Genomic DNA, 13270 nt, shown 5'->3' with positions numbered 1-13270 from the left:
TCCTTATTCCCCGTCGAGCCCGTCAGGAGATCGTCGTGGCGATTCTCACAAAGGGCCCGGCGCTTCCCATAAAGCCCTCGCGGCCGCCTCCCCCTTGCCGCTCGCCGTCGCTGCTGCCCTGTCGCCGCCCGGCCCTTCCGTCTCTCCGATCTCATCCTCGGCCCTCTGCCGGTCGTCTTCCACCCTCCTATCCCTCCTGCCATGGTCTTTGGCTGCCTCTTCTGCGGCACCGATCCCGAGTTCGACAAGCAAGAACGCGACGAGGCCGCCCGCTCGGCGCCAGTGGTCGAAATCCCCTCGCCCCTCGAGTCGTCCAAGCCGGCCCGTCCTGTCGCCCGATCGCCGACAGAGTCGCTGGTTCCTCCTCCTTCGGATCCCTTTGGCCCGTGGCTCCATCCCCTCGAAGCCGTCGTGCGGCTTGCTGCCGAGGAGCCCGATGCCATCGCCATTCTGACCATCGAGAATGGCTCCACCGAAAAGTACACCTACCGCCAGCTCTGGGAACGCGCCTATTCGATTGCCCAAGGCCTCAAGGCCCTCCCCGACTGGAGTGATGACAGTCCGGCTGTTGGACTCTACTGCGACCACGAAGTCTACTGGGTCTTTTACGTCTATGCCATCTGGATCACTGGAAAGTGGGTGCTTGTCCGTCTCGACCGGCCCGCTGCAGCCACACGCACATGATTGCCGGTCGACCGGCCCAATCTTGCCGATTCCTCGCCGGCGCATCGCGAGAGCAGCACGATAGAAAGGAAGGCCGCTCGATCTCGCCGTGGTCAAAGATACCAGCTACGACACAGCGATAAGAAGCGCATCCGGCAATCGGCTCATGGCTACCGATAGAGCCCATGCGCCCTGTAGAGTCGCCATCGGACATGTGCACTGACGAGATTCGCTGTCCATTTCCAGGCGGGTCTTCAACTTTGCCCTGAACTGGCACTCGGACTTTCGAAACCAAGTGGCAAAAAAGTATGTGTTTCGCTACCACGAGTCCATCTGCCTCCGCCGCCCCCGCCCTGTTGCTGCTGCTCTCTCTCACTCTCACTATAGCTTTGACTTCTCTCGTTGTAACTTTGAACTCTCGACCCTCTAACACTCCGGCCGGCTTCTGCGCAGACTCAACATCAAATATGTGCTCTACCACTTTGTCACTCCTGGACGCATCGAAGGCACCACGCCCTTGGGCTCCGACAAGTTCCCCCAGCTCGAGAATATTCCTGTCCCGTCGCTGAGCGCGTGTGCTCCGCTCGAGGACCTCGTTGCCTATTTCAGTACAGCAGGAACGACCGGTAAGGCTCTCCGGTGAGATTTCGGGCTTGTTTGTCGCTTGAATCTCTGGTCAGGTGCTTCGTCATATACCGGCATGACTATCTCCTGGGAGGCTGTCCTATCCATCATATCCATCTATCTCACGCTTGGCTGGCTGCTGATGAGGACCCTTCCCTTACACTCGTTTCCGCACGATCACAGGTACCCCCAGGGCGTAAGTGCAAGCCGACCAGTGGAACTTGTCTCTTGGTCCGCATCCTAGGATATATGTGGCGGATGACTGACTCTCTACCGTAACTGTTGTCGGTTTGCAGCTATGCAGTGTCCCACAAGGCCGGCATTCCGCGACGAAACTCGCTCGGGGTACCCTACGGAGCTGTCGGCATATACCAGGTATGTCGTGTCATGGGGTCTGGGTGTGGTCCGCCGCTCATCGTTGGGCTTCGTAGTACCCACGGCCGTATATACACTCCATCCCACAGCATTCTTCTCTAACCTTCACCGACATCCGTCCACGTCCCGTATCCATCCCTCCCACCCTTTCAGGAGCCGTCCTTTGCCCTCATGTTCACCTTCCTGCTCTTCGCCCCAAACGTGAAAGGCTCGCTGTGGTTCCCTAAACCCTCGGCCAGCCCTGTTGAGAGAGCCAACGGCGTGTTGGATCTCCTGAATCTGGGCATGGATATCCTGCAGGGTGTGAGTAATACCGCAGCGCAAAGACGATCCATGATTCGGACTCGGCGACTTGCCCCTCCGTCACCTTGGCACTGTTGCCATGGTGTTCCTCGGCTTATTTGAGACTCTTCTCCAGACTCCCTCGCTGCTTAGGTTGATGTTCAAGCTCGACAGAGTCCATACCGAGTACAAGAACTGGTCGGGCGTCCGTCGCATTTTCATGGCCGCCGAGCTTGTCCCAGCCCATCTGCTTGAACAGGCCAAGATGCTGTGCCCCAACGCCGTTATCGAGTGTTCCTATGGATCGAGTGAGGTACCTGCGATTTCTTTTGTCAGCCTTTGAGCCGCCGTCGTTTTCTGTTTCTCAGCCATGAACTCGATGGACCCGCAGAGTGCTAAGCCAGCCGCTTGCTACGGTATCGCCTTCCCTCATCCTACACAGATCGCCGTCATCCATGGTCAGTCCCAATGCACCATCAATCCTTCTGAGCCCATCCCAGAGCGCCTCGTCTATGTCATCAAGCGACCCAGCATCCGATGCCTGGTCGTTGACGAGAACGGCAAGATGCTCGACCCGACCGAATCCAAGAAGGGTATCCTCGTCCTGGCCGTCAACCAGAACGATCCCGTCAGCAAGCACCCAGACTTTGTCGCTGCCGATCCTCAAGATAAACTAGCCACTTTTGGCTTCCTGGAGGACGGCTCGCCCCGTATCTGTACTATGGACGAGGTTGAGCTGACGGGCGAGCGTTCGTTTGTGGTCCTGGGCAGGTGAGCTATTTGTGGCATGGTAGCGGGGTACCAAGTGCGCGGCTATCGCCGAGTGGCAGAGCAAGTCCGCGACCTTGACTGTGAGCCGGTTGAGGTGCCACATTGTCCTTGGTCACGGAGGCGGGAGGTGCAGCAAAAGAGCGTCCGACTCTCACAGAGTCCTGCAGAGCTGGTTGACGACAGGCATTGACCATCGTGGGGGGGGGGTACTTCTCTGGAACAGATATGGCAAGAACGTCAAGGTCAACGGTCTGCAGGTCGATCTCCGTCTGGTTGAGGAGATCCTCAGCATCGCCATTTCGTCCATGATCACTGACTGCGCCCTCGTCCAGACTCACGACGAAAAAATCGCTCTCTTGTACGTTCTGCGCAAAGACTACCCGACGGCGCTCAGCCCCCGGCAGATCCAGGACTCGGCCGAGACCATCTTTGCCCTCAAGAATCTCTCCAACATCTCGATCCACACCTGCCTCGAGCTCAGCGAGATCCCCTTCAACCATGCCGGCAAGCGTGATCTCAAAAAGCTCAAGCGCATCGCCGAGCGGGCTGACTTTTACGAGCTTGCGATCTCGTACCCGGCCCTGGATATCAACGACACGGCCCTGGCCGTCATTGCCATCACCATCTCCCGACTCGGAAGCCATATCTTGGACGTTGAGGCCCTGGACGGACGCAACTACTACATTGCCGGAGTCGGCTTTGACTCGCTTACCGCCGGCCGTCTCGCTCTGGCCATCAAAGACGAGTTTAATGTCGAGATCACGCCCTTGGTGCTGCTCTCCAACGGCATGACTCCCCTGAGTGTTGCGAGCATCGTGGCCGATATCCGCGACGGCAGGGACTTTCATCCACCGACAATCGACCTGGCCGAGCAGGTTGAGCTCTACGACGATGCCTCCGTGACGGCCGAGGGCCTCGCTCCCCTGGCCTTTCCGCGCTCCCCTCGATCCATCCTTCTGACGGGTGCCACGGGGTTCCTCGGTATCTTCTTGGTCTTTGAGCTGGCGGCCCAGTTCCCCGATGCCAAGATCATCTGCATGGTCCGCGCCTCGAGCGAAACCGAGGCCCTGGAGCGCCTCCGACAGTCGGCCAGCACCGTCGTTGTGGGCTCGCACAACGGCACGAACCCCAAGTACAACGTCTGGGACCGCGTGCTACCCATCTGCGGTGATCTCGGCCTCGAAAAATGGGGACTTTCGGACAGGCTCTGGAATGAGCTAGCCGAGCAGACCGACGTCATTGTCCACAACGGCGCCGAGGTTCACTGGCTGCACAATTATAATAGGCTCAAGGGGCCCAATGTCTTGGGCACCGTGACGGCCCTCAAGCTTGCTACAGCCCACCACCTCAAACCCATCCACTACATCTCGGAGGCTCGCGTCATTCCCCAGTCGGTATATTCAAGCCAGCCCCTGGAAGAAATCTTGTACTCGGCAGACGACCTTACCGGCGGCTATGTGCAGACAAAGTGGGTTTCGGAGCAGCTGATCGACAGGACGCGATCCAGAGGAGTTCCCGCGACCATCATCCGACCAGCTGGCATCGTCGGCGATAGCATCTATGGAGGTAAGTCGCGCGTGGCGACAAATGAGACCAAGCGAAATGAGGCCACGGCGATGGAGGCCACTCTGGCCCGTCTATCCAACTCCCCAGATGCATCCCATGGAATTCCATCGCCCCTCTCTGCTCTCCTCCCTCAATCTCCTTCGGGCACATCGTACTTTGACGGTACAATCCCGATGGACTCTCTTCCACACGCCATTTTCGTCGATATTCCATTGACCACCACCGCTTGCCTCTCCTCATTCTGCTGAAATGCACATCTCGCAGTATCCAACTCCGACGACTATATCTGGCGATACGTCAAGGAATGCATCCAACTCGGCGTCGCCCCGTGCCTCGGCAGCACCCTGTCCACTAGCATCGATCCAGTCGATCATGTCGCCCGGGTTATCACCGAGATTGTTGCCGCCCAGGATTCTCTCGACAAGTTTGTGTTCCACATTAGCGATCCAGAAAACAGGTATGTGATACAAAGAGAATGGGCAGAGGGAAGAAGGCAGAGGGAAGAAGACAGAGGGTAGAGGGCGCCTAAGAACCTTACTTGGACGAAGGCTCGAGGCGGTCGTAGTCTGTCTTTTTGTTCGCTATGGACAGCATCTTGGATTGAGATGCCATCGTGCGGGCTATGCAGTGCCGACGGCATCAGTACACCGATGCTGCGAACGCAAGCTGGAATCAGTGAATTATTTTGGGCCAATCTGACCGCTGGCCCCTATTCTCTGACAATCGCTGTGCTTGTGCACACACTTAATCCCAACAGCGCCATCAGCGAAGCCGAGCTCTTCGAGGCTGTCAAGGAGCTGGGATGGGACATTACCTTCGAGTCCCGCGACCGATTCCGGGCCATCCTGGCCGATTCGCGCACAGCCCAGCAGAACGTCCTCTTCCCATTGATGCACGCAGCTATGAGCGCATCCTTCCTGATGGACAACAAACATACCCGCGCGATCTACTCAGTCCAGAGCCCTCCGGCTCGCACTCAGGTCGTCAACTCCCTGCGCTACTTGCAGCGTGCTCGCTTCCTGCCCAGGCCTGCGACAAGTCCGATCCTGGACGACGTTGATGCCGGGCTATCGATTGTGGGGCGCACAGGTCGCAGCTAAGCGGGGCTAAAGTGCCTTCCATCTGCTCTCATATCTGCTCTGCCTTCTCTCGACTCGATCCTCATACCGATAATACGGAAAAAAGAGCGAGAACAGCAAATGAGTACGAGACCGAGGTATCGCTCAAGGGCACTGTGTGGATGTCTCGCTGCCCACCGCCCCGAAATACATGCCTGTCGTGGCGACTGCCGTCTGTGCAAGAGACTCACTCTAATCAGGGCGAGCTAGGGCTGGACATGCATCAACGATGCTTGATCGGAGAGGAGGCTTGTTGCTGGCGTTGGTTTCTGGCTCCAAGTGGTTGAAGCCATCTGACCACGGGAATATGGAAACCAACAAAGGGGCAAGTGGCTTGTTGGCCACCCGATTCGAACCAGACACGACTTTCCCCACAACAACGGCGCCTTCAGCTTTCGCCCCTTTGCCCCTCGCCCCTTGGCTCCTTGCCATCTGCCTGTCCCTGTTCCTCGCCGACAGCATCCCGCTGCCGTTGTCTCCCCTGCCGACTTGGCTCCGACATGGTCGTCAGCACCCACGACTCGGACGACATGCTCGGCATCGAGGTCCAGCCCATCGAGTCGATGGAGGAGGATGCCGAGATGGTCGAGGTGTCCGCAGTCGAGCCCGAACCTGTTCAGCCCGAGCCAGCTCTGCCCGCCGACCCCTTCGACCCTTGGGTCCATCCGGTCGAAGCCTTCATCCGGATGGCCCGCGACGAGCCCGATGCCCTCTGCATCAACACCTACGAGAGCGGCGAGTCTGTGCGCTACTCATACCGCGATGTGTGGAAACATGCATACTCAATCGCCCAGGCTCTCAAGGCGCTTCCTGGCTGGAACGACGACGACCACGAGGTCGTCGGCACCTTCTGCGAAGGCGAGGCGCACTGGGTGTTCTTCTCGCTCGCCGTGTGGATGCTGGGCAAGTGAGTACCCCTGGTCTGGTCTGGTCTGGTCTGGTCTGGTCTGGTCTGGCTGCCTGTGCATGACATGACCGGTCTTGTCCTTGCCATGGCCACTATCGAGTCTCATCTGTCCCTTGTTGCCATCCAGGAAAACACTCAACCTCGCTCTCAACTTCCCTGCCGCTGTTCGCAAGACTCTGTGCGAGAGGTTTGTACTTGTGCTGGTCTCGCATGTGTCTCAGGTGATTGACATCCCAGAGACCTCTGTGCTCAACCTGACTCGACCTTGACTCCAATCGAAACAGATACTCCATCAAGTACATCCTCTACCACCACAACAAGCCTGGTCGCACCATTGGAGTGACACTGGTCGATGCCACCACGTTCCCAGTGCTGGACAACGTCCCACCCCCATCTCTCGAAGTCTGTGAGCCCCTTGATGATTATGTCACCATCCAGTGCACCTCTGGAACAACCGGTATGTGGAATGGTCGAGCGTGATGGCCCAGCAGCAAAGCCGATGGTGTAGTGGTGGATAGAGTAAGATGGTGAGTGTGGTGGATGTGGTGAGTGTGGTGAATGCGGTGAATGTGGAAGGTGATACGCTGACGATGCATATCCAACCCACAACCCGACTCCTTCGTCCTGCATCCTGGCTCCTCGTCACTCCCACAGGCATCCCCAAGTCGTGAGTTCTCCTGTGGCTTCTGATGCTGTGAATTCTGTTTCTGTGGATTCTGTTTCTGTGTCGCACCTGATGCTTGTTCACATTCCCAAAGTAATCGTATCATCACTCGTCCACTGAATCCTTCTGCGCTGGTTCCTATCATCCTAGCTTCAAGTTTTCACACTTTGGAGGAATCACAACTCGATCCGCCATCGGGATTCTGAACTGTAGTATGGGAATTCTGCAAGTAAGTGTGCAGGACACGAATTATCGGATTGATACATGGCCGAAGTTTATCCAACTGACATTGATGATTCTCAGCCTCCATCATTTGTTGCAACATTCGGTTGTCTTCCAAGTGCGCTCAATTTGAGAGGATCTTTGTGGATTCCAAGCCTAACATTCAATGCCATTGAGAAAGCAAAGAATGTCGCTCAACTCTTAAACGACGGCGTTGCATATATTTATTTGGTTGGTGGAATAGCATGACGTTCGGATGAATAATGTTTCACATATTCATGGTATTGATATTCCCGCAGACACCTTCGTTCATGAAGCTCGTCATTAGCACCGCCACTTCCATGAACTCGGATGGCAGGTGGATGGAAACAAAGAAAGTAATGTTGGGTTCGGAGCATATTCCAATGAGCGTTGTTCACAAGACGAGAGAGAGCTTCCCAAATGCCTCGATTCAATCGCTCTACGGATCAAGTGAGGTACAGTTCATGGTTGATAGCATGGATCATTTTAAAATCGATCGATCATTAACCAATATTCTGACTAGACGGGAGTTATTGGGGCACTATCATTTTTGCATATCGCCGCAGAGAGTCAAGTTCCAGAGAAATTGGTCTACAAGTTGGCCAAGCCTGGGGTGCGCTGCCTCTTGTTTGACGAGAAAGGCGTGATCATCGACCGACGATCATCAAACAGCGGAATTCTGGTCTTTGCCGTCGATCCCGAGCATCCTGCCAAGGACCATCCCAGCTTTGTCAACGCCGATCCCAACGACAGACTGGCTTCCTTTGGCTTCCTCGTGGATGGCTCGCCCCGAGTCTGCACCATGGACTGGGTCGAGATGGTTGGTGAGAACGAGTTCAGTGTTGTTGGAAGGTGAGTCTGGAGACTATTGTGTTCCTGATCCATGAGAACTGCCATCCACACTCTTGGTTCCGATCCTTTTGCTCGCTGGATACTTATCACTCTCATTCTCACACCTCACACCTCACACCTCACACCTCACACCTCACACCTCACACCTCACACCTCACACCTCACACCTCACACCTCACACCTCACACCTCACACCTCACACCTCACACCTCACACCTCACACCTCACACTCCAGATTCGACCAGAAGATCAAGGTCAACGGTGTCTATGTCGACCTGAACTACCTCAGGGAGCTTGTCCACAAGCACCTGTCCCAGGTCATCGCCGATTGCTACTTCATCCACACCTCCGAGAGAAAGATCATCTTGCTCTACGTCCTTCAGAAAGGATCCAATCCCGACTTGATCTCGGCCGATATCATTCGAGTCGTCGAGGACATGTTGTTGCTGCTGAACGTCTCCAAGTTCCCCATCCACAACTGCCTCAGGCTCCACGAGCTCCCCTTCAACGACTCGGGCAAGGTCGATCTCAAGAAGCTCAAGCGCATCGCCGAGAACATCGAGCAGTACGGCCAGGCAGTCGATTACCCACCCCTCATGGTCACCAGGACGTTCTTGATCAAGATTGCCTTCAAGATCTCCGAGTTCAGCAGCCAGATCCTGGACAGTCCTGGTCTGTACGGTCGCAACTTTTACATTGGCGGTGTCGGCTTTGACTCGCTGAGCATCGGCCGCCTGGCCATCGCCATCAAGGAGGAGTACGGTGTCGAGATCTCGCCAATGATCCTGCTGTCGAACAGCATGAGTCCCAAGAATGTCGCCCAGCTGGTCGTCGACATTCTCGACGACAAGCTGGTGATTCCGCCGACAATCGATCTGGCTGCCGAGGCTGCCAAGCTCGACGATGCGAGTGTGACGGCCGAGGGTTTCCCTCCGTTTGTCTATCCCAAGGAGGTCCGCGGCATCGTCCTGACGGGTGCAACCAGCTTCCTCGGAGCATTCCTGATCTTTGAGCTGGCACACAAGTTCCCTCGGGCCAAGATCTACTGTCTGGCACGAACCGAGACCGAGAAACTGGCCTTCCTCCGCACCTACTCCAACGCCTCGAGGCTGGTGATTGCATCGCGGAACAAGAACGATCCGTGGTATGACGTGCGAGACCGGTGGGTTGGTCTGCGCGGCGACGTTTCCAAGGAGCGATGGGCACTCTCGGACGAGCGATGGAAGGAGATTTGCGAAGAGACCGACATGATTGTGCACAACGCCGCCGAGGTGCACTGGCTCTACAACTATAACACGCTCAAGGCAACAAACGTCCTCAGCACGGTGACGGTGCTGCAGCTGGCCACGACGCACCATCTCAAGGTGGTGCACTACATCTCGACCATCGGGACGATTGCCATGGCCAAGGGCTCCGACAAGCCGCTCGAGGAGAAAATGTACTCCAACTGGAACCTGTCGGGCGGCTACTCGCAGACCAAGTGGGTCTCTGAGCAGCTGATCAACAAGGCACGATCGAGGGGAGTGCCTGCAACCATCATTCGGCCAGCGATGATTGCTGGCGACAGCGGATACGGAGGTGAGCCGTGGTGATGTGTGATGTGTGATGTGGTGGAGATTCCCTCCTTCGTTCCCTCGACTTGGCCATGGGTTGATGATCTTGTTTGTCGAGTGGCACCCATCCATCGACCGACACTGTTTCTCACCCTGTTCACTCCATCCTCCAGTGTGCAACACAGACGACTATATCTGGCGATACATCGAGGGATGCATCAAGCTCGGCGTTTGCCCGGCAAACGCCAGTCCCGTCACTTGGACCATGGATCCCGTCGACCATGTTGCCAAGGTGATTGCCGAGATTGTCAGCTCGGAGGAGGCGCTGTCCAAGTTTGTGTTCCACATCAGCGACTCGGAGCACAGGTGAGGAGTGTGTGGAGTGGAGTGGAGTGGAGTGGAGTGGAGTGTGAGTGTGAGTGTGAGTGTGAGTGTGAGTGTGAGTGTGAGTGTGAGTGTGAGTGTGAGTGTGAGTGTGAGTGTGAGTGTGAGTGTGAGTGTGAGTGTGAGTGTGAGTGTGAGTGTGAGTGTGAGTGTGAGTGTGAGTGTGAGTGTGAGTGTGAGTGTGAGTGTGAGTGTGAGTGTGAGTGTGAGTGTGAGTGTCAGTCGATGCTGTGCTTGGCATTGAGCGGGTCGCAGATTGACATGTTTGATGGCGGACATCGTGGGCCATCGCAATCACCCCTCACTCACTCACTCACTCACTCACTCACTCACTCGCAGTGTCATCACCGAGAAGCGTGTCTTTGAGATTGCCGATTCCGTTGGCTGGACCGTCCTGCAGGACACTCGCGAAAAGTTCAGGACCATCATCTGGCGCAACCCATCGCCCGATAACCACGCCCTGCTTGCGTTCATGCGGATGCTGATGGACCTGTCCTTCAGGGTCGACAACACCAACACTCGCTCGATCTACCCGACGCCGTGTCCCTCGCCCGAGCTGGTCGTCAGGAAGAGTCTCTTCCACTTGGATCGGGTGTCCTATCTCGACCAGCCCACGGCGGCGGAGACCGAGCTCAAGGACGAGGAGTATCCCGATGTCCGTCCCTTCACCCGCACCGGCCGCCACTGATGTGTCTGTGTGCTGGCTGGGCGGCCGCCATCGGTCGATAGTGGGACATTCGGCTGCCGTGGCCTCCGAGCCTCGAATCAGGTTTCCCGTTTCTTGAACCCCGTTTCCGTTTCCGTTTCCGTTTCCCCTTTTCCGCTTTCCGTTTTACTCAACGTCCGTGAATGAAACACCTCCACCTCCCCGCTTTGTTTCGTGGGCGAGGGCCTGCTCGGTCGTCTCAGTCCAGCTGTTCTGCAAGTCGTCATCGCACAAACAACCAATACACTGGCCGAGGTTTCAGAGTTCCTCCCTCAGTCCCCTCCTTGTGTCTGCGCCGCATCGACCGGCCACTCTTGTTGTCGACCAGGTGCGGGAGCCGAAACGGGTTTCGTCGTGACCCGTCGTGCTCCTGCCCAGTGATCGCACTTTCTGTTGCTGCTGCTGCCTTCCGCCTCAACGATGCAGGCCGGGCTGACATGCGATCTCCCTCTGGACACTCAAGCCCTGGCCGCAAAACATCATGTCCTCAATCAGTTCGATCTCCTCGCTATACTCGTCACCAGCGACGCATTCATCCTTGCGCTGGGTCTCCAGTCGCTCCTCAAGCTGCCCCTCCTCTCCAAGCGACACCGCAGCATCACCCAGCTCGTCTCCAGCTCGGGCTGGACTTCCCTTCTGGCCCAGCGTCTTGGACTCTCCGCAGAATGGATCAGCCAATTTGAGCCTCGTACCTCTCTGGTGACTGTTCTGGAGGGTCTCTTGTGCTTTACCCGTCGGTTGCAGGCCCATTCGACCTCATTCGATTGCTATCAGAGGGAGCTTGGTCTGTGGTGGAGGATTCACCAAAACAGCATGCTTCGGCCTCGAATCCAAACCTATTTGGAATCCTTCGACCTCCCGTCCGACGAAAGATGCCATCGCCATCCGCTGGTCTCCGTCCAGGGAACGCCGGCTGCCGAGCTTGGTGACCAAGTTGCGCTCGGATGTCTGGATTCATCGGTGATGCTTCGGAACCCGTCGGGCTCGGTACAGCCGCTCAACATTCACCGTCCACAGCAGCACCCCTTGTTCAGGAACGACCAGCTGATATCTTTACTTCCACACGAACTCCACATCCTCGAGTCATCTGCCTGCGGTCATCTCATCCTCTCCAATCGGTCGTTTGCTACCTTGGCGGGATGGCCCCACAGCTTGCCCTCGATCCATTCTCTCCAGATTGGCAGCTCAGTCTCTGGTGACTTTATTTGGTCTTGGGAAGCCATGCCGCACTTGCCAAGTTTGGTGACGATCATGCTGTCCGCCGCAGTTGAAACGCTAGAAGGCATGCCAAGATTGGATCGACTGGTCCGGTTGGATCTCTCGCCATGTAGTCGGCTGAAACATCTCGACGGGCTTCCAGAGCTCCCGAACGTACATACAATCGTGCTTCCAGCAGCAGTTGTTTTGCTCCCAAGGCATTTGGACCAGCTCCCGTCCCTCCGTCAACTGGAGCTGGCGCGATGTACCAAGATGAAGGACCTGAAAGGGCTGCTGTCGACACACTCAAAGCTCGAGACGTTGGTCTTGCCGCAAAGCCTGGAGACCCTCGAGGGCATGCCCGAGTCGATGGATTGCCTCAAGAGCCTCGACCTCTCGGCCTGCTTCAGACTCAAGAGTCTGCGGGGCATGCCTGTGAGACTGCCTCGGCTGGAGACCTTGACGCTCTCGCGGTATCTCGAGAGCCTCGACGGCATGTCACCGAAACTCGAGCTACTCCGCGGGCTTGCATTGGCTCGATGCAAGAGAGTGAAGAGCTTGATTGGAATGTCTCCCGAGTTGCCCAATCTGCAGATGCTCAGCATTCCGGCGGTCGGCACGCTCCAGGGTTTACCAGACTCGATGGACAGCCTCCAGAGTCTGTACATGGCAGAAAGTACCCGGCTCAAAAGTCTGAGCGGGCTACCAAATGTCCTGCCCCAACTCAAGCTCGCTGTGCTCCCGACATCGCTTCGGAGTCTTGCTGGCATGCCTGACTCGATGGCGAGTCTGCAGCGACTGAGCCTGGTCCGGTGCAAGCACCTTGTCAATCTGACGGGTATGTCCAGCAAACTCCCCCGACTCGGGTCGCTCTATCTACCTTCCTCCTTGGAGAGTTTACATGGATTTCCGTCGTCCATGGATTGCCTCAACACGCTCGATCTGTCCAAGTGCACCAAGCTGAAAAGTCTCGTTGGACTGCCGCCATCGATGCCGAGTCTGGTGTCGCTCTACTTCCCACCATCACTGGAGCGCCTGGAGGGGCTGCCGGCGGCCATGGACGGCCTTAGAACCCTGGATCTGTCAAAGTGTGCAGGACTGCGAACCTTGGAAGGACTGTCCGCCAGCTTATCTCGATTACAGATGTTCAAGCCTCCACCACTTCTTGATGCCCGAACGGAATTGCCGTCTCGCCTCCATGCAGTCGGAGGAACAAGAATGGGCAAGAAGGACCGCATCAGACACAGAAAGCCTGAGAACAGGAGCTCGAAATAGAAATATCGCTCTGTCCCGGATTGATGGCAGCCAAGCCAGTTGACCAAATGTTGCCAGATACGAATACAGCATGTTCAGAACGAAGCGGAA

General features: G+C 56.6%; 3 protein-coding genes across 3 annotated transcripts; all 3 read left to right on the top strand.

Moving 5' to 3' along the window:
• The first annotated feature begins 115 nt into the window (after positions 1–115).
• BJ171DRAFT_514376 (male sterility protein-domain-containing protein) lies at positions 116–5583 on the top strand. Its single transcript, XM_053111822.1, has 11 exons — positions 116–635; positions 910–969; positions 1117–1289; positions 1471–1483; positions 1584–1662; positions 1816–1965; positions 2081–2257; positions 2387–2715; positions 2939–4281; positions 4546–4738; positions 5039–5583. Exons 1-11 carry the CDS (start codon positions 202–204, stop codon positions 5379–5381), a joined length of 3294 nt encoding a protein of 1097 aa, XP_052964558.1. The 5' UTR covers positions 116–201; the 3' UTR covers positions 5382–5583.
• A 222-nt stretch (positions 5584–5805) lies between these two features.
• Positions 5806–11042, top strand: BJ171DRAFT_569670 (male sterility protein-domain-containing protein). The gene is made up of 11 exons (XM_053113579.1): positions 5806–6306; positions 6434–6493; positions 6591–6763; positions 6961–6973; positions 7121–7199; positions 7274–7423; positions 7492–7668; positions 7737–8065; positions 8301–9643; positions 9792–9984; positions 10342–11042. The coding sequence occupies exons 1-11, from the start codon at positions 5900–5902 to the stop codon at positions 10688–10690; spliced, it is 3273 nt and encodes a 1090-aa protein (XP_052964557.1). The 5' UTR covers positions 5806–5899; the 3' UTR covers positions 10691–11042.
• Positions 11043–13264, top strand: BJ171DRAFT_514353 (uncharacterized protein). Its single transcript, XM_053111821.1, has one exon. The coding sequence runs from the start codon at positions 11129–11131 to the stop codon at positions 13178–13180; it is 2052 nt and encodes a 683-aa protein (XP_052964556.1). The 5' UTR covers positions 11043–11128; the 3' UTR covers positions 13181–13264.
• Positions 13265–13270: the final 6 nt, after the last annotated feature.

This window comes from Polychytrium aggregatum, assembly GCF_025602895.1.
Source record: "Polychytrium aggregatum strain JEL109 chromosome Unknown BJ171scaffold_31, whole genome shotgun sequence".
In the NCBI taxonomy this organism is placed as follows: domain Eukaryota; kingdom Fungi; phylum Chytridiomycota; class Chytridiomycetes; order Polychytriales; genus Polychytrium; species Polychytrium aggregatum.
The sequence above is the reverse complement of the archived record's forward strand: the minus strand, read 5'-3'. Positions and strand labels throughout refer to the sequence as shown.

Coding starts and splice junctions, on each gene's coding strand:
- BJ171DRAFT_514376 (XM_053111822.1), top strand. CDS start 202: ATGGTCTTTGGCTGCCTCTTCTGCGGCACCGATCCCGAGTTCGACAAG. Junction 970..1,116: donor CGAAACCAAGTGGCAAAAAA/GTATGTGTTTCG, acceptor GCTTCTGCGCAG/ACTCAACATCAAATATGTGC. Junction 4,282..4,545: donor CGGCGATAGCATCTATGGAG/GTAAGTCGCGCG, acceptor CACATCTCGCAG/TATCCAACTCCGACGACTAT.
- BJ171DRAFT_514353 (XM_053111821.1), top strand. CDS start 11,129: ATGCAGGCCGGGCTGACATGCGATCTCCCTCTGGACACTCAAGCCCTG.
- BJ171DRAFT_569670 (XM_053113579.1), top strand. CDS start 5,900: ATGGTCGTCAGCACCCACGACTCGGACGACATGCTCGGCATCGAGGTC. Junction 7,200..7,273: donor GTAGTATGGGAATTCTGCAA/GTAAGTGTGCAG, acceptor GATGATTCTCAG/CCTCCATCATTTGTTGCAAC. Junction 9,985..10,341: donor ATCAGCGACTCGGAGCACAG/GTGAGGAGTGTG, acceptor ACTCACTCGCAG/TGTCATCACCGAGAAGCGTG.